The 23249-nt window shown below is 35.6% G+C and overlaps 1 protein-coding gene, 1 non-coding gene and 1 pseudogene across 11 annotated transcripts in view; all 3 read left to right on the top strand.

The window, feature by feature from the left end:
* The window catches only part of DLG1 (discs large MAGUK scaffold protein 1), a 272975-nt gene that overhangs the window by 121234 nt on the left and 128492 nt on the right, over positions 1 to 23249 (top strand). Inside the window, exon 1 of one of the 10 annotated variants that reach the window (XM_042956294.1) lies at positions 5403 to 6453. The exons of 8 other annotated variants lie outside the window; for them this stretch is intronic. In XM_042956294.1, coding sequence (XP_042812228.1) covers positions 6220 to 6453 — 234 coding nt within the window. In that variant the 5' untranslated portion in view covers positions 5403 to 6219. Of the gene's footprint in view, positions 1 to 5402; positions 6454 to 23249 lie in introns of those variants that run through there. One more of the 10 variants, XM_042956293.1, reaches the window with a different exon arrangement.
* On the top strand, positions 3644 to 4367 carry LOC102950705 (annotated as a pseudogene).
* On the top strand, positions 15933 to 16035 carry LOC122230822. Its single transcript, XR_006207906.1, has one exon. It is a non-coding gene; the product is annotated as a U6 spliceosomal RNA (small nuclear RNA).

The raw sequence follows: 23249 nt of genomic DNA, 5'->3' as shown, positions 1-23249 counted from the left end.
ATATATTAAAATGTTGTTGAATTTTATCTTCTCTTTTTTGGATGGCCCTGATGTATTAAGGTAAGCTTATGGTTTGCATACAGTTTGACCACAAGATGGTGCTCAGACAGAAGGTATTGGTATATGATCAGAGTTTTTCTAAGCAAATAATCCATCTGTGTCATCAGTCTTCTCAGCTTAGTCTTGTCCTAGAAGAAAACATAGGCAGTAATCTCCTTGACATAGGTCTCAGTGATGATTTTTTGAAAATGACACCATAAGCAAAAGAAACAAAAGCAAAAATAAACTAAATGGGATTATATCAAGCTAAAAAGCTTTCTGCTCAGCAAAGGAAGCCATGCCACCAAGATGAAAAGGCATACTACTGAATGGGAGAAAATAATGGCAAATCATGGATAATTAATGGATAAGGAGCCATATCCAAAATACGTAAGGAACTCCTACAACTCAATAGCAAAAAAAAAAAAAAAAAAAAAACTGATTAAAAAATGCCAGAAGATCTGAATATTCATTTTTTCCGAAGAAGACCTTGGATAGCCAACAGGTACATGAAAACATAGATACCCAACATCATTAATCATCAGGGAAATGCAAGTCAAAACCACAGTGAGATATTACCTCACACCTTTTAGACTGACTGTTAACAAAAGGACAAGGAATAATAAGTGTTGGCAAGAAACCCTCATGTACTGTTGGTGGGAATGCAAATTGGTAAAACCATTATAGAAAATAGTATGGAAGTTCATCAGAAAATTAAAAATAAAACTACCATATGATTCAGCAGATCTGCTTCTGTGTATTTATTTGAAGAAAATGAAAACACTAATTCAAAAAGATACATGCACCCCCATGTTCATTGCAGCATTATTTATAGTAGCCAAGATATGGAAACAACCTAAGTATCCATCAGTGGAAGAGTGGTTGAAGAAAACATGGTACATGTGGTCAAAGAGAATGAAATTTTGCCTTTTGTGACAACATGGTTTGACTTTGAGGGCACTATGCTAATAAGTCAGAGAAAGACAAAAACCAGTGATCTCTGTTATAATATGGACAAAAGATTGGTGGTTATAAGAGACAGGGAAATGGGAGAAGTAGGTGAACTGTGTGTTTTTTGTTCTGTTTAAAAAATTATTTAAAGTCTTCTCTTAGTACAGTTGTACATTTTGAAATTTAATAGGCCAGATCATAAAGATAAAAGTGTAAGGAAAATACCTATTATGTAGCATTTACAGTATATTAGCTTTGCAGTTACTTAGTAATTTATTTATTTATTTAGTATTTTAGAGTTTTAATATTGTTTTTCCTCTCAACCTTTTACATTTTTTACTGAGATTATTTAATCCTTGCTTTTGTTACTATACCTGAAGACTTGTGAGTTTATTTTTTGAACTTGGAATGGTGAGCAAATTGAGGGCCTACTTATTCTGTATATATTTCTGAATGATCCTTACTTTCATTTCATGTTATGAAATAAATTTCTCACAGTCATAAGTTTTTCAAAATCATATTTTAGGTTATGTAATAATCCGCTAAGTAGATATATTCAGTTTACTTAAGCTTTATTGTTTAGAGTTCTATTATAGTTAATATTATCATCATTTTTTGACTAAAAGTAAACTACAGAAAAAAGAATGTTAAAATCATATTTAAATGTTAATAGTTATTCAGTGATTTTGACATTGTGTATTTTTTTAATTCATTATTTTAAATAGACTTTCCAGGTTCCCTAATGATTGCTTAAATTTTGTTTTAATGGAATAGAGTTTATTTTCAACTCTGCTATATGAGTAGGGCTATTCTAAAGCAGAAATCAGTGAGGAATTGGTCACCTTTGATCTCCCAATCAAATCCTATGAAATCAGTTGTGATTTAGGTACACATAGGTTTTGTATGCATGTATTGACTACTGGGCAATGGATGAGATGATCCTAGATTTTTGTAGCTTAGATAACAGGTCAGTTTCATAAAGAAGCCCTTCCAAATCTCATAGTTGCTTTGTTAATATCAATGGATTTGAAAATCCATGCATTGAAAAGTACTTTTCCCAGTACTTAAAGGATATATGAGATGGAATGTGTGACCTATCACCTTTAGATTATTTTTGAGCTGTTTGGCTCCCTAGGATAGGAATTCTATGTACACAAATGGCTTACTGTTCATTGTTTGTATTATAATTGTTTGCACTGTAAGTAGGAAATTTGCATTAAGCATTTGTGTACAAAATCCTATCCAGCGGCGCCTGGGTGGCTCAGTCAGTTAAGCGTCCAACTCTTGATTTCGCCTCAGGTCATGATTTCATGTTTCATGAGTTCAAGCCACTCATCGGGCTTTGTGCTGACAGTGCAGAGCCTGCTTGGGATTCTCTCTCTCTCTCTCTCTCTCTCTCTCTCTCTACCTCTCTACCTCTCTTACCACCTCTCCCCTGTTCTTGCGTGAGTGCACGTGTTTTCTCTCTCTCTCAAAATAAATAAATAAACTTAAAATCCTTATCCATGCCAATCCAGAATAACAGAATCTACATCAATTCTAGTGCTTCCCTCCCCATCTCAGGTTTTTATCAGACCTGGATCATCATGGCACATAATTTAGGGCCAAACCAATTACTGGAGCATTCGTTGAAATCATACTAACTAGTTGTTTATTAAGTACCTGGTCAATATTACTACTATTTTTTTGTTATTTTTCTGGTTTTTTTCTTAAGGAAGTTTTACTTTTTTCCTACACTTAGTTCTCTGTTTACTCTTAGTGTTTTCCTCTCTTCCCCTACCCCCAAATGGTTAGAACCATTCTGTCTAGGGCCACAAAATTGCCAGCTACTATCTGCAGAGTCCTTGGGAAGAAGACCAAACTTTGTGCTATAATCTCTATCACAAAGCATCTTAAGTCTCAAAAGTCCCACATGACTCTCAACCCTTATTGGGCATGTATCTGTATTTTTGGAGATGGAATTGTAGAGTATTAGTATCTTTGCTTACTGAATTAGGGTTTGCAATGGATCTGGAGGTTATAGTTTGCCAATACTACTTTCCATTAGGCTGCATTTAGTTGGTGCTGGTAAGCACACAGTAAGCAAGATTTTGTCAGTCCACATCTGAAAAAGTGTATGGCTGAGGTTAGGACTTGTGATGAGTTTATAGCAACCTAAAAATTAAATTACTCTATCATTAGTATATTATCAAGCAGTACTTTTATTCATCTATTGTTTTTAAATGACCACATATTACATACTAATATAGCAGTGTTAGAAGGACAGACTTAGGAACCTGTGGTTCTCAAACTTCAGGTTGCTTAAAAGTCACTTAGGGGGCTTTTGGAGCTTCGGTCTCTTGCCTCATATTTACTGGTTGTAAGAATGGGTGTTGTGTCAGTGACACAGGCCGGGAAGCTGAGGTTCACAGTACAGCGGCTGGCCCAGGATTGGTCAAATGAATTAGGGCAAAATTAGAACTAGACATGAGGAAACTGAAGCTCAGAGAGGTTAAGTCACTTGGCCGAGGTCAAACAGCTAGTAAGTGGTGGAGCCAGGATTCAAACCCAGGTCTGTCTGATTCCCACAAGGAAGAGCTATTTCCCTGCTATCTTCTACTCCATCCCATCACCTAATCAAACTAACCGAATAACTAAAACCAAATACATCTGAAAGCTGGAGTCACCTGGCCCTTTACCTCAGTCTAGGAGCTATATCCACCTTGTTTTCCTCACTCCCTCACTCTTCCCCTGTGTGACTGAGACACTGTGGTTTAATCTGGGTTGACCCTGCCTGGAGGAGACAGAGCTGCAGCAGCAAGAACAACAGCATCAGGCCTGGCTCCAGAGCATTGCAGAGAAAGACAATCTGGTACCTATCAGCAAGCCGGCCTCAGAGCACTATGACGACGAGGAAGAGGAGGATGAAGATGAGGAGGGTAGTGAAGAGGACTCAGAGGTTGATGAGGACATGCAGGACATGGATGAGATGAATAACTACAATGAGTCACCTGATGATGGAGAGGTCAGTGAGGTGGACATAGAAGGCAATGAACAGGATCAGGACCAGTGGATGATCTAGGTAGACCAAGCAGGGTGGCCTCAGGGAAATTCCAGGCCATGCCAATTTACCCTGCACCCCCTGCAGAACCAGCGGATTGCCCCAGTGCCTGAAAGCTCACCCTTGGGTATCTCTTCAGCTGCTGCCAAGAACTGGTTGGTCTCCTTGGCCCCTCCTAGGCCATCACTTTGCCCTTGAATCTCCAGAGCCTGAGCCCACCCCACCTTTCTGCCCATTACTTCACCCCTTGGTTGCTGAGTATGGTCTCTTTCTAACTCCCATTAATAAAGACACAGGGGGGCGCCTGGGTGGCTCGGTCGGTTAAGCATCCGACTTCGGCTCAGGTCATGATCTCACGGTCTGTGAGTTTGAGCCCCGCGTCGGGCTCTGTGCTGACCGCTCAGAGCCTGGAGCCTGTTTCAGATTCTGTGTCTCCCTCTCTCTCTGCCCCTCCCCTGTTCATGCTCTGTCTCTCTCTGTCTCAAAAATAAATAAACGTTTAAAAAAAAAAAAAGACACAGGATTGATTTAAAAAAAAAAAAGTCACTTAGGGGGCTTTTTTAAAATGAAAATTTCCATATCCCTCTTACCCCAAAAAATTCTGGTGGGGAGGGGATACCAGTCGGCATTTTTAACCAGCATCCTAGTTGATTCTGAGGTGGACTACTCTGTTGAGAAAGAGACCTGGTGGGGCGGCGCCTGGGTGGCTCAGTCTGTTGAGTGTCCGACTTTGGCTCAGGTCATGATCTCACTGTGTGTGAGTTCAAGCCCCGCGTCGGGCTCCGTGCTGACAGCTCAGAGCCTGCTTCAGATTCTGTGTCTCTCTCTCTCTCTGCCCCTCCCCTGCTCATGCTCTGTCTGTCTCTGTCAAAGATAAATAAGCATTAAAAGAAATTAAAAAAAGAAAGAAAGAGACCTAGTATTAGATGTTAGAAAATGACTATTTAGGGGCACCTGGGTAGCTCAGTCAGTTAAGCCACTCTTGATTTTCAGTTCAGGCTGTGATCCCAGGCTCGTGGGATCTAACCTTAGCGTTAGTCTCCATGCTTAGCATGGAGCCTGCTTAAGATATTCTCCCTTCCTCCCTCCCTGTCTGTCTGTCTGTCTGTCTCTTACCCCCCCCCCCATTCCACCCTAAAAATTTTTTAGAAAAAAGGAAAATGACTACTTAGGAATCAGACAATGTTATTTAGTGAACCAGAGTATTATTTATGTAGTGTTGGATAAAACATGCTTCACTGGTTATAAAACAAAAAATTTACTTTTAGTTTTTTTGCATTTTTAAAAATTCATAACTTTTTAATCAGTGTTTATGATACATAAGCGAGGTTAGGCTAATCATTTAACAGTTTATTTTTTAACACAAAAATTCCAGAAGCCACATATTTATTTTGCTAATTAATTTGGTTCTATCTCCAGACTCAATTATCAAAGCATTAAGAGCCAATACATTACATAAAATAATCATGCCACATTACAAATGGAGTTTTCTCTATCATTATTAGATGCTTAGAGTTGAATGTAGACAGTACCTTTAAAAAACTTAGAATCTAATTAAGGTGAGCTCCTTCCTGATGTGGAAATTTATGTGAATGACAGAGTCTCCTTTAGTAAAATTATTTAAACAATCAGAACTGTTGGCAAGAGAATCCTTTTGTATTTTAAATTCAGTTCATACTTACAATTTGAGCAGTGAAGATGCCATTGGATTTTACTACAGACTGAGATTGAAACTTGCTAATCCAGGGTTTCTCCACCCTGTGCATTAAATCAGGCAGCCCCAAAGGGTCTTGGTAGTCCAGTGTTTATAACATCCTTCTTTACCTGCTAATCGACCTCACTTCCTGGATTTCATTCCGTCTAGTTATCAGCTAACAAAAGAACAGCTTTTGGTTCCTGCAGATGCTGGTGAAAAAATAATCATGAGAAAGACATCAACCTTATGCCGTCTTTTTTGTCTGCAAATATAAACTCAGCCATCATACAACTAACAGGTACAGAGGAAAGATACAAGCTCTTTCATGGGAAGAAATTACAGAGAAAATGAGCATCATTTCTCAAGGTTTTTATTTTCCCTGATCTCCAAGTGATGCTGCTGTAATTCTAGCTGCAGTTTTTACCGATCATTCACCACTCAGCAGCTGGTAGAGAAGTAAGACTGCTTGGCAACCACCTGCAGGGCTGCAGAGATGAATTACATTTTCGGGAACAACACACTTCTATACTCTCGCGCCAGTCGAGGAGGCAATACTAGCTCTAGCCATGGCTCAGTAGGCCCAAAGCAGAAACACTGGGCAAAAAAGGGTTCATCAGATGAACTGCAAGCAGAGCCAGAACCTTCACGCTGGCAGCAGATAGTTGCGTTTTTCACTCGAAGACACAGCTTTATTGACTGCATCTCGGTAGCCACCAGCTCCACCCAGGTAACATACCACTTGTTGAAATTATTTTCAGTATATTTCGGTTTACGTTTACTTTGCAAATGTGTTAGTATAAATTTCTTGTTATTAAAAATATAGTCTTCTGCACTGAAACCTTGGATACGCAGAAATGTATGTTTTCAGTCCATCTATGTAGGTCTTTAGCATGAAAGAGGAAACAAAAAATATGTTCTCTTTTGCTCTTATGTAATACCAAACAAAACAGTCTCTGATTCTGTTGAGGGACTTCTCTAAAAATACAAACCATTGATACATAAATTAAAATGTAAATTAATAATGCTTGTCTCCTTATTTTTAGACTTAAATCCTGTAAACTATGATGTCTAACCAAAGAAAATACCCGTTTGTTTAGCTTTTGTATGTCATAAGATAAGCTGGGGAGATTGTTATGGTACAGAAACAGAAGATAATTTGAAATATTTTTATTTTCTAGTGTTTTGAGAATAAATGGAGTAGTTGGCTATTGCTATATATACTTATATCTTAAAAAGTTATATTAAATTATGGTTTATTCAAATAACTTAATGAATTAAATATGTATTTGTATAAATATACATTCTATAATATACATTATATAAATATACATTATCTAGGGTTAATTTAAAAGCATTAAACTTGTGAAATTACACAATTGTAGGAATATTTTTTCAAATAGTCAATTGACAATTTTTAAAGAGATGACCAAGCACTAAAAATCTTCCAAATTAAAAAAAAAAAAAAAACAACACATAAAACCAAATCTTTTTGAGGAAATGAGTTTTGAAAATAGTGGGAAAATAGAAAATTAATAATAATTTAGGTGAAATATTTATTTGGCATTAAAGGAGGTTGAGAGCTATTCATATTTTAAAATATTTTAATAGATACTCATTCAACTTTAGTAAAAATGAAAAGATAAGAAATAGTCATATAAAAATAAGGAGAATGCTTTTGTCATTTGACATCAGTAATACTTAATAAAATTCATACACATATCCCAGTGCTTTTTTAAAATACATTTCTTTAAAGCCATCTCTTTTTTTATTAGAAGCAGCACAATAAATATAAACTGTCAACAGCTTCTTTGTTGCTTTTGATTACTTGAATTGTCTTTCAGTAGTTTTAATTTTAAAATAATTTCATATTCTTACATGATAAATTGTACTTATTTTGCTTACATGTGTGAAAGAAATGGAATTACTGGATTAGGGAGTCATAATTGTTTTTATGTAGGTACTGATATTAGTTATAATCAAAACTTCTTCAGAGGCAACAATATGATTTAACTCTTAGGTTGACTACTGCCCAAAGAATTTAACTAACTTGATTTTTACTACAGTTGCACATACCAAAAAGAGATGCAAAGACTAAGGCTTGGTGTTGTTATTCATTATAGATTAATCTTAAATGAATATTTTTTCCATTGTCAGTAAAAAAAGATAGACTTAAAACTTACATGTAGTTTATATAAATAAACAGTACTGTATATGTATACATACACATACATGCTACTACGGATACATAATTCATCTTATTAGGGGCATACAAATGAAAAGACAAGCAAAATAGTTCACATATAAAACTATTGAAACCACAGAATTATATTACAGTTACTTAGGAGTTGGAGAAAAAGTTGCTATTGCACTAAAATAGAAATAAATACAATAGTTTTCAATAAAAACACTATTTGCAATTAATCCTACAAAGCCATTTAAAATTTTATTTTTCTCCCATTTGTTTCAGGTCATTTGTGTATAGTGATACATGACTTAGTTTTTATGTCTTTCACATCTCTTTTTGTTACTTTTTCGTTATCTTTGTATTTCATCTCTAGAAATGTAGACATGAGGTCAGAGGTTTTAGCTTTTATTTCTCCTGCTCTAGCATGCCATCATATCATTTTTCATTCTATGGGTTTTTCTAACTGATGAGTTAGGTGTTTTGTGTATCCAAGTCTTTTCTTATAACTCACTGGAATTCATTTTACTGGATAAAATACAATAGGACTGAGATAGAACGTTAGACATATTTTGGTCTTGGTTGATGCTAGAATACATTTTTCTGTTTCATCTACTGACCCATGGCTTGCAGTTTTATTTTGTAGCACCAGAAGGATTTACATATTGTTATAAGCAAAGTAGATTAATGAAATTTCATAATATATTGAGCATATGCTACATATCTTTGAAGATAGTACATGATAGTGTTTTGTTCTGCAACTGATAAATAATAGCACTGATTACCAGGTCTCCTGTTTCACTGTTGTTAGAAATATTTTTTCTAAGATTTGATAGCAAGATTAACTTTGAATCTAATTCCTTATAACTACTGCAGCATGATACTTTGAGCAGTTTGGAGAGTTGCTATTAAATGAAGTTTTATTAATTTGAAAGTCATTACTCTGATTTAATATCCCCCCAAATATCCTCTATAAATAAAAAGAAAATTTATTTACTTTAAAAATTCATTTAAATTGCTTGTGTGATGGAAATACTCACGTTAATAACTCAGATTATATGCCAGGTTCTACTGTAATATCTGGAACTTAGTATGAAGTCATTAATGTCTTTTTAAATGATAAGGAAGCTAAGTGGTTATAAACTTTGGCAAGACCCCCAGCTTCTAGGATAGGGCATGGCATATATTTGGTGCTCCATGAATGTTTATGGAATTATTTTCCATTTCAGTTACCGAGAACCTTTTTAGTTTGTGGCCTTCCAGAATACAGCACCTAATCCAAAACCTCCTGGGTACCTATTTTTATTTTCCTTCCCTCACAAGTGCCTTTAGTTCTTCACAGTAGCCTATTTCTTTCTGTACTTCCCTTTTCTTCCCTTCCATTCTTAGTATTTCCTTGAAGCCACACAAATCCCCCATGTGCCTGATTTCCTCACCCCTTTGAATCTCTACCCAATGATGATAACTATACAGCTTACAAACTATTTCTCATTTTTGTCATTTGATTATATCCCAGAAGTTTACATTGGATTTGTTTTGTTTTAATGTTAAATTAAGATGAGTTTCTAATTATTTTACTCTGGTTTAAGTTTTTTCTATTTTGTGCTTCATTCTACTTAAGTTCTTAATTTTGAATAATACAGAAAAACAGTGCTTCGAGCGCTCATTTCCTTACCTCAGAATTCCCTCTATTCTTCCTGTTAGGATCACTTAATGCCAACCTTCCCCGACTTATGTAGTGCACTCAGCTCACTTCCAGTCTAGGACCAATTTATATATTTATGAGGGTTTTAAAGAACTCCAGCACAGTATTTCTAGTCTTTGCTATACTTGATTAGCTCCTAGGTAAAAAGTTTTGCCTACTGGGTGATACTAGTGCTTATTAATGAGTATAATAGTTATATAAACTTTGAACAGCTGTGAAGTCGTAGGTCACTTTGAATGTGTGTTTAGCAACTGTTCCTATATTTTGGACTACTTGAAAATCCCTAACATGGATCAGTGTAAATAATCAAACAGGATTCCACCCTCCCCCAGACAAATGACATGCCTAATGAAGCAGAAAACAACACAGTTCTTTTCTTGGGAGTGAATGGAACAGACATGATGACTTGTCATAACTGAAGAAGAACAATAAAATTTTAATAAGAGTTGAATAGTCTACTTTTTAAGAGGAAAAATCCTGTCCTACATTAACATACAGGAAAACACTTTTCAGATACCCATGTGGGAAAATATATAGACTAATTTGTATTAAAAGAGTATTATTTGTCCTAAGCAGATGCATTCTAGATTATAAAAGGCTTAATTTGTAGAGTTGTGCATTGGATATATTGTCCAAAAAATGAAGATAATATTATCAGCCTCATTACGTTAATTGTTATTAAGTGATTTAATATATGTATCATACTTAGTGCCTAGTAGCTATTATTTTATTATATTATTATATTGCTTAACTTTGATAATCCATGGACAAATTCACATGTAGGTAATTAGGAGTTACAGCACCTAGAGTAGTGCATTTTTTATTCATTCAGTAAATAGTGTTGATGGAATAAGTTAGCTGTAAGTACAAGCCATGCACTTTTTTAAGAACCCCAGACCTCAACATCTTTAACTGTAGGATGTAAGGAAGGGGCCCCAAAGAGCACCTCAGCTCTTGGGTGAGACCACCAACTCCTTTACTTTGCCTTTCCCAGCATTCCCTTAGATTGCCAAACCAGTCACAAATAAACAACTAAATTTAATTGATTATTCATTCACCTTTCCCAAGCTTTCCTAAGCATACCTTTAGAACTAATTTTCTACCCTATATCCCTTTTGAACTTACTCACCACAAAAAATACAAATATTCCTGATCATTCTCATTCATTTTCTTATCTCTGAGTGATTCAGGTATATCTCTAATCTGTTTTAAACTCCCCATTTCTCTCTACCCTCCCAAGCCCTTTTAGTCTGCCCTTTAGAACTCCCAATTTGTCATCAGCAAAATTTCCTTTACCCTACAGCTCTTCTCTGTTGGTTCATCTCACCCTTTTTTCACTCATAGACGCCTGGCATTCCTCTGAGGATACTGGGTTGTTTTTTTTTCTATAGTCCTCTGGAAAAGTGGAGCTTTTATCTGTCACATCTCATGCACCATGGGACCAGCAAGTGGAGTTGATGTCTTCCTTGCTTCCATTGTGCTTCCATTGATATTTATGGATGGTTGTACCTCCTCTCTCTTTGAAAAAAAAATGTAGGTGCCATCAGACAGTATTTTCTGCTTCCCCTCCTTTTCTAGCCATCTACATTTCTCTCAGTCACTCCCACTCATTAATGATTTGAACAACTGGTTTACTGTCTTTTCTTGCCCACTAATCCTGTAATTTTTCTAAGTGAGTTTCAGTATCCTTGTGTAATTTATCCAAAATCTTGACTTCTCAATTCTTTGATCTCCTTACCTCTAAGAATCTTGTTTTTTCTTTCACTTGAGTGACACACTGAAATAGTTATATTTAGGACCTCAGTACCATCGACTGTAGCACTTACAAAATCTCAGTTGCAAGCATTTCAGACTATCTGACTAGCACTTTCTTTTTAGCTCACTTCCCCTACTACAATGATTTTCTTTTTTTATCTTCTGAAGACCTTCAGCTCAACTTTTTATTATCTATCACTCCTTTCATGCTCTAACTTCTCTCCTTGCCTTGTTCATTTTCCTTGGTCCATGACTATAAATACTGCCTTTCATTATCTCAACTTTCTTGCCCCTCTGTCACTTCATTGATAAGATTCAACCTTTGTTCATTGCAACTCTGCCTCCTTCACACTGGCTCCAAAGCTGGACATTAAATTTCCAATACCCATTTCCTGGCCCTCATTTTTAGTTGATGGTCTTACTCTGTATGCTGGGCCTGTTAAAATAAATGATCTATCTGTGTTCTTAAAGCTCATCCTTTACTTCTGCTCTGTATCTTAGTCCCTTTAACTATTATTTAGGGACTTCTGAAATTCTCTGTTCTTCACTACATTATCTGTCTTTCCCCCTATACTGAATTTTCTCATCAGCATATGTGCCTCTTATAATACCTCTCATTAAAACAACCAACCAGGGGCGCCCAGGTGGCTCAGTTGGGTATGCATCCGACTTCGGCTCAGGTCACGATCTCATGGTTTGTGGGTTTGAGCCCCGCGTCAGGCTCTGTGCTGACAGCTTGGAGCCTGGAGCTTGCTTCAGATTCTGTGTCTCCCTCTGTCTCTGCCCCTCCCCTGCTCGTGCTCTCTCTCTGTTTCTCAAAAATAAACAAACGTTAAAAAAAATTTTTTTTTTGAAAACAACCAACCAGAAACTCTCTTTTGGAGAAGGTTTTCAAATCCAGTGATCAGTTCACAGTTTTTGTTTTACTTGAAACCATAACAGCTTTTACACAATTGACTATTCCCTCCTTTAAATTCTTTTCTCATTTGACTTTTGAACACCACCCTTCTGATACTCTCCCAACCTCATTTTCTTTGGCAGTATCTTCCTCCTCTTCCTACTGCTAACCAAGTGCCTGGGGACTCAGTCCTTGAACTTCTCTCTTTTTATATTCACATTTCAGGTGATCTCATCCAGTCTTGTGCCTTTAAATAACATCAGTATTTGTTTTAGCCCACAGCGAATCCTTGTACATTAGACTTGTACATCTTCTTACTCAGTATCTCTACTTGAATTAAGTTTCTGAAGGCTAACAAGTCAAAAACAATCTCTAGTTTTATTGTTCTCCCCATCTTCTTTCATCATCACCCACTGAGATGCTGGAGACAGAAACTCTAATCATTTTCTATTATTTTTTTCCTTTGGTCCACGTTCGGTCTAACAACAAATCCTATTGGCTCTATGTCCAGGTTATATTTATGATCTGACCCCTTTTTGCCATTTCTAAAACTACTAAATTCAAATTATTTTTTTCCTGAACTACAGCAGTAGCCCTCTAACTGGTTCCCCATCTTCATTCTTTGGAGAATAAACTGTTAAGAGCAACAGTCTGTTCACTCATCAACCAGCATCCTTGTTTCAGAGTGTCAATACCTTGTTTTTAACCCTTCCATGGCTTTCAATCCAATTTATAATAAAAGCCTAAATCCTTATTTACCATGGACCAAAAGTCCATGACAGTACCTCCAATCCTACTTCATACTGCTCCCTCACTTATTCTACTGGGTATACTGGCCTTGTTCCTGTTCCTCAAATATATCAAATGAGGCCATCTCAGAGCCTTTATCTTGATGTTCTCTTCTCTCTGCCTGTAACGTTCTTTCTCCTAGATATTCTCATGGTTTATTCCCTCACGACCTTCAGATATCTGCTTATCTATTGCCTTCTCACAGGGCCTTCCAAGATTCTTATCCAAGGTTGCAGGTACTCATTCACTCCAGACATTATTCTCTCTTCTTACCTTTAAAAATTTTTTTTCTTTGTAGCGTTTAATACTACCTGTTTCTTTTTTACTGTAAATTTTTCATTTGTCTGAATTCTCCCTTAGACCTTCTAGGAAACATATTACACTTTATCTAGTGTTATCCTGATCCTCTAGCTGATGATTCTCTTCTTAGTTACCCGTTTGGGAAGAAATACACAAGAGGAGGTGAGGCAGGGAGAGAAGAGGGAAACCATGCAATTTCCTTATAATTAGGAAGACTGTGTAACTCATCGATCAAACGGGAGTACTTTTGATGGAAAGAAAGAACTATTAATAATTAAAGTGGGACAACAGGCATAAAAACAGACTTACCAGGCAAACAGAGGCATATGGTACATCATTTATAGCCATTTATCTGCTGGTTTTTCGCACCAGGCAGCAAGTTTAAATAGTCACACCAAGACATCTCCACCTTGGACCATTCTGGATTGGCCTAATCTTTCGAAATACATGTTTCACACATTTAGACTCGTGCCTAATGATAGTTGTATTTTGAGGTGATCAAATTTATATATTTTTCTTCATCTCTAAGGAATAAACTTGGTTACATTCAGTAATATACTGCCTTTATATTAAACTAGAACATGTAGAGAGTAGACAGTCCTCTTAAAATACTTTGGAAATGCGAACTCTGATAGGATAGTTTCTAGGAGAATAGTTAAGAATGGGTTAGGATAGGGGTACCTGGATGGCTCAGTCTGTTAAGCGTTGGACTTCAGCTCAGGTCATGATCTCACAGTTCATGGGTTTGAGCTCCGTGTTAGGCCCTGTGCTGACAGCTCAGAGCCTGGAGCCTGCTTCAGATTCTGTGTCTCCCTCTCTCTCTGCCCCTCCCCTGCCCACGCTCTGTCTCTTTCTCAAAAATAATAAACATTAAGAAAAAAATTTTAATAGGTTAAAATAAAAACTATTATACTGGTTGTGAGATGCTGCCTCTTGGCAAAGTTTAATTGCCCATTCAAAAGGTCATTAAGGAAAAAAAAAACAAAAACAAAAGGTCATTAAGTCCAAATGGTAAGATTGATACCATGACTCAGATTTAGAAGTTAATTGTTCCCCTTTTCAACTGAAGAACGTTACGGAATTTCTTACAGGGAACCTATATGTACCCACTAAAAATTTGTTCAAGTGATGTTTAATACCCAGTCATTTGTACAATAGAAAACTTGAGAAAAGTATAGAGATGAAGATTAAACAAAAAATAGTTTACAATGGTTATAGAAGCCTTTAAAAGATACCAAATTTGACTAAACAGTCCAGCATTTGCACTCCTTGGTATTTATCTAAATGAGTTGAAGACTTATGTCCACGTGAAAACCTGCATACACATGTTTATAGCACCTTTATTTATAATTGCTAGAATTTGGAAGCAACCAAAATGTCCTTCAGTGGGTGAATGGATAAATAAACTGTGGTACATCCAGATAGAGGAATTTATTTAGCACTAAAAAGAAATGAAAAGACATGGAGGGACCTTAAATGCATTTTACCAAGTGAATGAAGCCAATCTGAAAAGGCTATATACCCTGTCCTTCAACTATTTGACTTTCTGGAAAAGGCAAAACTATGGAGACAGTACAAAGATTGGTGGTTGCCTAGGGTTAGGGAAGAGGTAAGGATGAAAAGGTAGAACAAAGAGAATTTTTGGAACAGTGATACTGTTCTGTATATTGGTAGATAGATGTCATGAATTTGCTAAAACCCATAGAATGTCCACTAAGAAGTGTCCACTAAGAGTGAACTGTGAACTTAGGGTAATTGTGATGTATCAATGTAGGTTCATCATTTGTACAAATGTACCACTCTGGTGGAAAATGTTGATAATGGGGAATTATGCATGTGTGTGGGCATAGGTTATATGGGAATTCTGTACTTTATGCTCGATTTTACTTTGAACCTAGAAACTGCTTTAAAAATTAAAGCCTGTTGGGGCTCCTGGGTGGCTCAATTGGTTAAGCGTCTGACTTCGGCTCAGGTCAGGATCTTGTTCAAGCCCGGCTGAACTCTGAGCCTGGAGCCTGCTGCAGAGTCTGTGTCTACCCCCCTCTCTCTGCCTTCCCCTGCTCACACTCTGTCTTTGTCTCTCTCAAAACTAAGCATAAAAAAAAAAAAAAAAAACCTTAATAAAAAATAAAGCCTATTAAAAATTAATATCTTAATGAATATTAGATTGGCTATAGCTTAAAGAACTAAATAAATGAAATTTGTTTATATAAGCTTTTTATAAATAGGTGTGTTGCATTCATCTTTGTAGCTTCTGTATAGTGTCATGATTGATTATTAGATAGCCCTTTTGTCAAGGACAAATAGGTAGAGAAATTTCACAAGCTGCAACTTACATGTTTTTAATATATTCAGACAATTTTTAAAGTTAACCTTTAAAATTATGTTTTACTAACAGTGCTAAAAAATTACGCACATGCTCAGGATAAGAGAGTCAGCCTTTCTAACATTTTTGCCCTATTTTCAAGCAGTGTTTGTTTTCATGAGATTTGTACTTCATACCTCTTATCACAACTTATCACAACTGTTTATTTCAGTAATCAGTTGGGTAATGATTCATTTAATATTAGCTGCTGAGTGCTTGCTTTTGGCAGCACACATACTAAAATTGGAACGATGCAGAGTACCACGGCCCCTGTACAAGGATGACACGCAAGTTCGTGAAGCTTCCATATTTTAAAAAAATAGTTTCAAACAGAGAGGAAGGCAAACCATAAGAAACTCTTAAATACAGAAAACAAACTGAGGTTTTGGTGGGGGGGTGAGAGGGGGGAAAATGGGTGATGAGGATTGAAGAGGGCATTTGTTGGGATGAGCACTGGGTGTTGTCTGTAAGTGATGAATCATGGGAATCTACTCCTGAAGCCAAGAGCACACTGTATACACTACGTTAGCTAATTTGACAGTAAATTATTTTTTTAAAAAAAAGAATATTTTGAAACAAAAGATAGAATCATAGGAGAGAGAGAGGAAAAAGAATTGGTTAATGGGCTGCAGGTACAAATAGATATAGGGATTGGGATATTTATTTTAATGCGAAGTTAAAGGGTGTAGAAAGAGGCTGCTTCATTTGATGTTTTATTTTGTTTTTTGGCCTTAGATTAGGAGATATTTCTGCCATCTTCACACTGTTTCTTTTCACCAGTGAGGCCTTTTCTCCTCCTTTCTATTCTTTTAAGATAAAGCATCTCTATAAATGTTTCTTGATTCCATAATTAAAATTATTCTCTCCTTACATTGTAAACTTTTTTCCTTTCTTATAGTACGGTAGAATCTTGTGTTTATCTGATTTTTGTGCCCTAAAATATCTGACTCATCTAGGGGCGCCTGGGTAGCTCGATCAGTTGTGCCCGACTCTTGATTTTAGCTCAGGTCATGATCTCATGGTTGTAAGATTGAGCCCCACACAATGACCATGGAGCATGCTTAAGATTCTCTCCCTCTCTCTCTCCTTCTGCCCCTCCTCTCCTTGTGCTCTCTCTCTCTCTCTCTCAAAAAATAAAATTAAATTAAATATTAGCTGCTGAACCAGAAGCTTCACAAGAGCTGGTAATACAAGATGTATGTTTTCTTGTATCCCCAAAGTTAGCACAATGAATGCACTTGATAAATGTTTGTTGAATGAATAAACGAATGTTATATACTTGTTTATTTTCACTTAATCTGATGCTGGCTACAAGGAAATTTGGACCTTCTAAATATGGTTTGACCACTGTAAATTTCTCAAGCCATTTTTATGTAGAACTATGACTTAAATTTTTTTCAATTTTTTTTAATTTAAGAAAGTCTACAAGATTTTGTAAACATCATATGTATTTCAAAAGTAATTCAAAGCTGTCTGTAAAAAATTTGAGACATATATATTCTTATACATATGAAGAATTTAAATTCTTACTGTTAAAATTTGACTTAGATTCATTTTCTTTAAAGATTTTTTTTCATGTTATTCTTTGTACTTCCTGGCCCTATTATTTAGATAACATTTCAGTCCTCCATTTTATATCAAAATTTAGAATTTTTATAAAGGTAAAAATAGTTGTTCAGACCATGTGGGAACAGTAGCCTACAATTATCACCTTATTTAACAAACTTTAAATAAGCCAACTGATGTAATAATTTTACAGGCATATGCAAGTCAATCAAAAAAGACTGGACCTTTTTTGTGCAAGTATAAACCAACTGGCAACGACATCTGGAAGCAGTGGAATTTTAGGAAAGCCTAAACACAATTTCTTCTTCCTCTAGATATATGTATTTAGAAGATTTTTTTCCCTTATGTCTTAAAAGGAGCCCTGTCTATTAGTTCTTTATCCTTCAGTAAACCCCAACTTAGTCCCATTTCTGAACAATATTTTTAGTATTTGTGAAATCTAAACAGTGGCTATTGACTGAGCCAGCTCTGGAATGGGAAGCAGTTATTGTTAACGACAGAATGAGACAAATTGGTTGTCTTACAGATTTTTTATTGGTCCTGAAGGAATATTAAGAGATACTCTCTGAGATTTGGATCAAAACAGATCCCAGCCTGGTTTTTCTTTATTTAACTCTGACTAATCTTGGTGGAACCATCTAATGCCTCAAAGCATTATAAATTTGAATAAGAAATCCATTTGAAAGTATTTGGAAAGCGAGAAGGAAAAAAATCCAAAATGCATACCAATCTTAGGAGTTAATTGCTTCAGCTATACTAAATACCATAGCAAGATTTTGGAGGAGTGTGGGAGTGGGAAGCAGACCAAAAATGTCATTTTAATCACTCTTCCTAAACTGAAAGGCTGCATACAGTAAAGATTCTTTTTTGATAATTCTTTCAATGCTAAGAACACTGCTTTATTATATAGGCCTTTTAAAAATATATTTTAAAGAACTATAGATGAAATTTGAAATTTCCATATGTATTATTTTTTTTAATTTTCTACTTCCATATTTTTAGGGGAGGAGTTGCTTATTTATCATAGAGTAAACATTGCAGCAGAATTAAAACAACTGTAGTTAGTAAAAACTAGCCTAGGTATCTTGAAGTCTTTTTCTGTTTTTTTTCCATCAATCTAATCAGCCTTTTTTTCTGTTTTTAAATCACGAAAATGGGAGTCAGCACAAATCCCGCCTGCCACCTGTTATTGTAAATAAAGTTTCATTGGAACACCGCTGTGCCTATTTGTGTATTGCCAATGGCTACTTTCAAGCTACTACAGCACAGTTGAGTAGTTGTAACAGAAATTGCATGGTCCATAAGGTCTAAAATATGTATTACCTGGCCCTTTTTAGAAAATGTTTGCCAGTCCTTGAGCTAAGGATTGATGAAGTATTTTGTTTCTTTTCTATGATATTATATATTGTCTTTGCAGTAAAATATGATAGTAACATAACTCCTTCTGAAGTATTTTAAAGACACAGTGTAGTATACTGGTTGAGCAAACTGTCTCTAGAAGATGGTAGCCTGAGTTTTAAATCTCTGTTCTGCCATTTACTACCCATGGCACCTTGAACAAATACACCTGAATTCTCAGAGTCTGTTTCCTCCACCTGTAGAAAATAGGGATGAAAATGTTTCCTGCATCAAGATTTAGTGAGAATTAAATGAGACAGTATAAGCAAAACCCTTATAATACCTGATCTCATCATCATTACCATCTTTATCACCACCATTATCATTAGTTCCACAAAATATTCTGGTTTTTTAAGTGAGGAATCTAGAGATAGGAGAAACAACCTAATATAGAGTGATAAAGAATTATGTATGTTTTAGCCAGAGTATTAGTAACCTTGACAAGGGTCCAGCCAGGAAAACAGGAACTATAGCAAGTATTTTTTTTTTTTTTAATTTATTTTTGGGACAGAGAGAGACAGAGCATGAACGGGGGAGGGGCAGAGAGAGAGGGAGACACAGAATCGGAAACAGGCTCCAGGCTCTGAGCCATCAGCCCAGAGCCTGACGCGGGGCTCGAACTCACAGACCGCGAGATCGTGACCTGGCTGAAGTCGGACGCTTAACCGACTGCGCCACCCAGGCGCCCCTATAGCAAGTATTTTAACAGAATGTAATATAGGGGGGTAGTTAAAAAAGAATTGGAGAACTGAAAAGGAAAAATGAAAACACCAAAGTAAAACAGAGATAGTAACCACAGGAAGCAACTACCACATGTGGTAGGGGCCTAGGGGCAAGTTGATATTAGTAGAACCTAGAAGTTTGGAAGATGAGCACCACAGGTTTTAAATGTGAGCTGTCAATGAGAAATACTTCCTAATACAGTTTTAAAAAGAAAGAAAGAGATGAAGGACTCCTGGCTGGCTCAGTCAGAAGAGCATGTAACTCTTGATGTTATAGTTGTGAGTTCCAACCCTACATTGGGTGTAGAGATTACTTAAAAATAAAATATTAGAAAAAGAGAGAGATGCAAATCTACTGAACAAATGTACTTGAGCAAGACATGTTTATTTTCAAATAGGACATTATTAGGCAATTAGCTATTGCTAGATAAAGGACAACATTAAATTGGCAATGTTTTGACTTTTTTATATCTTGAAACTTCTAAGTTCATCAATGATAGAATATCTTGTTGAACACCTTCTGATTGTAGTGGCTACCCAAGCACACAAAAGTCTTTTAGCAGTAACTGCTATATATATTTGATATTTGAATTAAGTCATGAAAGAAGTAATAGAATTGAGCCATGTGAATATCTGGGGCAAGAGCATTGTAGGCAGTGGAATAGTAAATGAAAGTCTTGAGACCAGAACATGTTTAGGATATTTGGGGAACAGGAGGGAGGTCACTATGGCTGAAACACTAAGTGGTAGGAGAATGGAAGAAAGGCAGCAGGGGCTGGAATCGTTACGGACTTATAGAAGAATGAATAGAATAGGGTAAATGCATGATTATTATTAAGGATTGAGAGCCCATTTTTTGTTTCAATCATGAAAGTCCATGGTTGTGCGGGTTTCTCTAACCATATTCTGATAAAAAATCGGGTTAAAAAAAGTATATTGCAGTTGGTAGTTTCATACCTACGTATTAAATTAAGTAATCATATCTTTAAATCCAACTTTAAAGTCTCTGTTTACTTTAAATTTTTAGTGGTTGTTAACTCATCCTTCTACCAGTACAGAGTGACCAACTGAATGCTGATAGAATGCCATTTTCTCATAATAAAAGGATGATAAACTTTAACTCAGTATCCTGAATCTTGTAAGCAGAAATAGATTCATGAATCAGGTGATCTGTCTGTGTAAAGTAACAGATTTTTACCCATGTTTCTGTAATAGGATTATTAATCATTAGGTCTATTTTCCTATCTCCCCTTTGCTATTTTAAAATCAAAACTTTGTAATTTAACACCTTAGTGATTTGTTTTAAAATGTATCTAGTTTATTGACATTTGCTTCTGAGATAATTATGACATGGATGTCCCATACAGCTTGTTCAAATAACATTTTTTTTCCACTGCACCAATTTATATTGAAGGTATCCACAGTAACTGTGGCAAAAAAGTCATTTGAATCAAAAAATCAGATTTAAATAATGAAAAACACCTTTATTCTGAAGATACTGGACTCCTGTTGAGTACAGTGATTCCCAAGCAGAGTTTTGATAAATATACTGTACTGTATTTTATCTTTACATTAACATGCAAAAAAAACTTGCCAGGTTTTTTGTGTTTTGTTTTGTTTTCTGCCCCCCCTTCTAAGATAGCTTCTTTGACATTACATCAGAGAAACATATCTCATTGTGGCATAGTGGATCTCTAAACAAAGGAATTTGGATTAAGAATATTATCTATGCCATATAAAAACAAAATATAAGGTACTTACTAACACAACTGGCACAAGAGTAATTACTTTTCCTTGTTGTGTAAGATATCGATAACAAACGATTTGCTAATTCATGTATTTCATTTTCCCTAAGTGTGGTGTAAATCTTAGTATTCTAAGCTCAGTTTACCTCATTCATGTAACATGTTAGTGTAAGATATAAACAATTGTAAATTATCCTGTAGTGTGGCTTCAGTTAACTTTCTTCAGAGTTTCATCTTCTGCTATGAAAGTCATTTTAATAAATAATCTAGTGAGAAAACATTTGAAAATGTATTCAGAGAGCCTTGCAAGTCTTTTACACTTGGGTCTAACTATAATGGAAAAGATCATTTTTAGTGGCCATTGTGGGTGTTATTCTTAATAGTCCTTCCTCACTCCTTACTTCCCATTAGTTACCAGATAATACCAGTTGTACATTCAAAATCTATCTTGATTTGACTACTCATCCCCATTTTCACTATCACTACCATTTGGTTTAAGCCACTGATGACCTCTCAGGTGGATTATCACAGCAGCCTCCCAATTATCCTTTCTGTCTCTTCTTGTATCAGTCAGGATTCATATGCACATATAAGAACTGTTTTAACTATTTTAAGCATAATGCAATTTAGTAAAGGTAGGCTCACTCATTCATTCCTGAATTGATTCCTGAATGTATACTGAATTGGTTATTACAACTCTATTGGTTATCAGCTGTGGCTAGGAAATTGTGTATTGATATGTCATTTGTTTTTGAAGACTTTCTCAGCAAGATTTACCTTAAAGAAGAGGCAGGGACATTTGTTAATGAATGGCAGTGAAAGAGGGCAGTGCATGGTCATAACTGTTGATGTGCAGTATACTTTATGCACGTGGCTATACCTAAATTAGGCTTCAGACTACTTTTATGAAAATCAGTTACATTTCAAAAGCTGTTTTCATCATTTTAAGATCTTACATTAAAATGTAAAACTATGAAGAAATTTCTCTAAAAATGATTGTGAAACACTTTTCCATAAGCTGTCAGTTTGATACTGGCATAGAAAAAGCACTTTTAAAATATGTGCAATCCAATTATTTTACAGGAATTTATAATTTTCTGCAGTGTTCTTTGAGATACTGTTAATATTATAGCCTCTGTTGTCATGGAAACAAGTCTGTGAAGGCAGCCTCAGAGACTAATGATTCTATGGTGTTGCTATGGATAGAAACAACTGAGACTGTTGTTAGTCACATGGTCATGATTAAAACAAACAAAACAAAACTCTTTGGAGCTGATCTTATTGAGTGATACAAATGGAGCAGGAAAAGGATGATAGTATATAATAGTCACCATTGTCTAATGAAACATGTATATAAGAGCTTTCAAGTTTAAAATGCTTATGTTGAATTCCTCCTTTTCTCTAATAACCCAAATATAATGGTTAGTGTATTTTGCTGTCTCATTATTTATATGAGAATCTTAAGCATGACATTTCCAATTTAGAATCTTCTACAACTCCCCAGAATTCTACCCTGTTCTCATTTGTGCCCTTAAAATATCCTCTTACCTCTTCATTTCACAGTGTTACTGGATATAACATCTATGCTCTTCCTCATTACTCAACCTTCATTTGATTATCTATTATTTGTTTAGGGCTGTATTTTTGTTTCAGATGAACTAAATGAATTATTTTGTTGTTCTGTAATTCTTTGTTACCTGAAGTTGTTATGAGCTAAGGCTAGGAAATTTTATATATTGATATGTCATTTGTTTTTGAAGGCTTTTCTCAGAAGGGTTTGCTTCTCTTAAGAAACTGGCAGAGGCATATGTTCTTTTCAAAGTACTTGCCCTATACAGAAGGGGGGGGAGGGTGGATTCAGATAGTATAAGTTGTCTTAAGATTTTTTAAAAAATGGTATTTAGATCCTTATTTAAAGGAGATAGATTTTTTAAAGACACTTAGAGCCAGTTTGAATGTAATATTAAAGGATTTATAGTTTATCATAAAGGGTTTTAGAGGTCTACTGCCCAGTGGAGGAAATTTTCATGCTTGACTTTGAAAGTTGACATAAGCATTTAGCTTTGCCTTATTTTAATATTAAAATAGATCATTAATC

Source organism: Panthera tigris, chromosome C2 (genome assembly GCF_018350195.1).
Source record: "Panthera tigris isolate Pti1 chromosome C2, P.tigris_Pti1_mat1.1, whole genome shotgun sequence".
Lineage (NCBI taxonomy): Eukaryota > Metazoa > Chordata > Mammalia > Carnivora > Felidae > Panthera > Panthera tigris.
The sequence above is the reverse complement of the archived record's forward strand: the minus strand, read 5'-3'. Positions and strand labels throughout refer to the sequence as shown.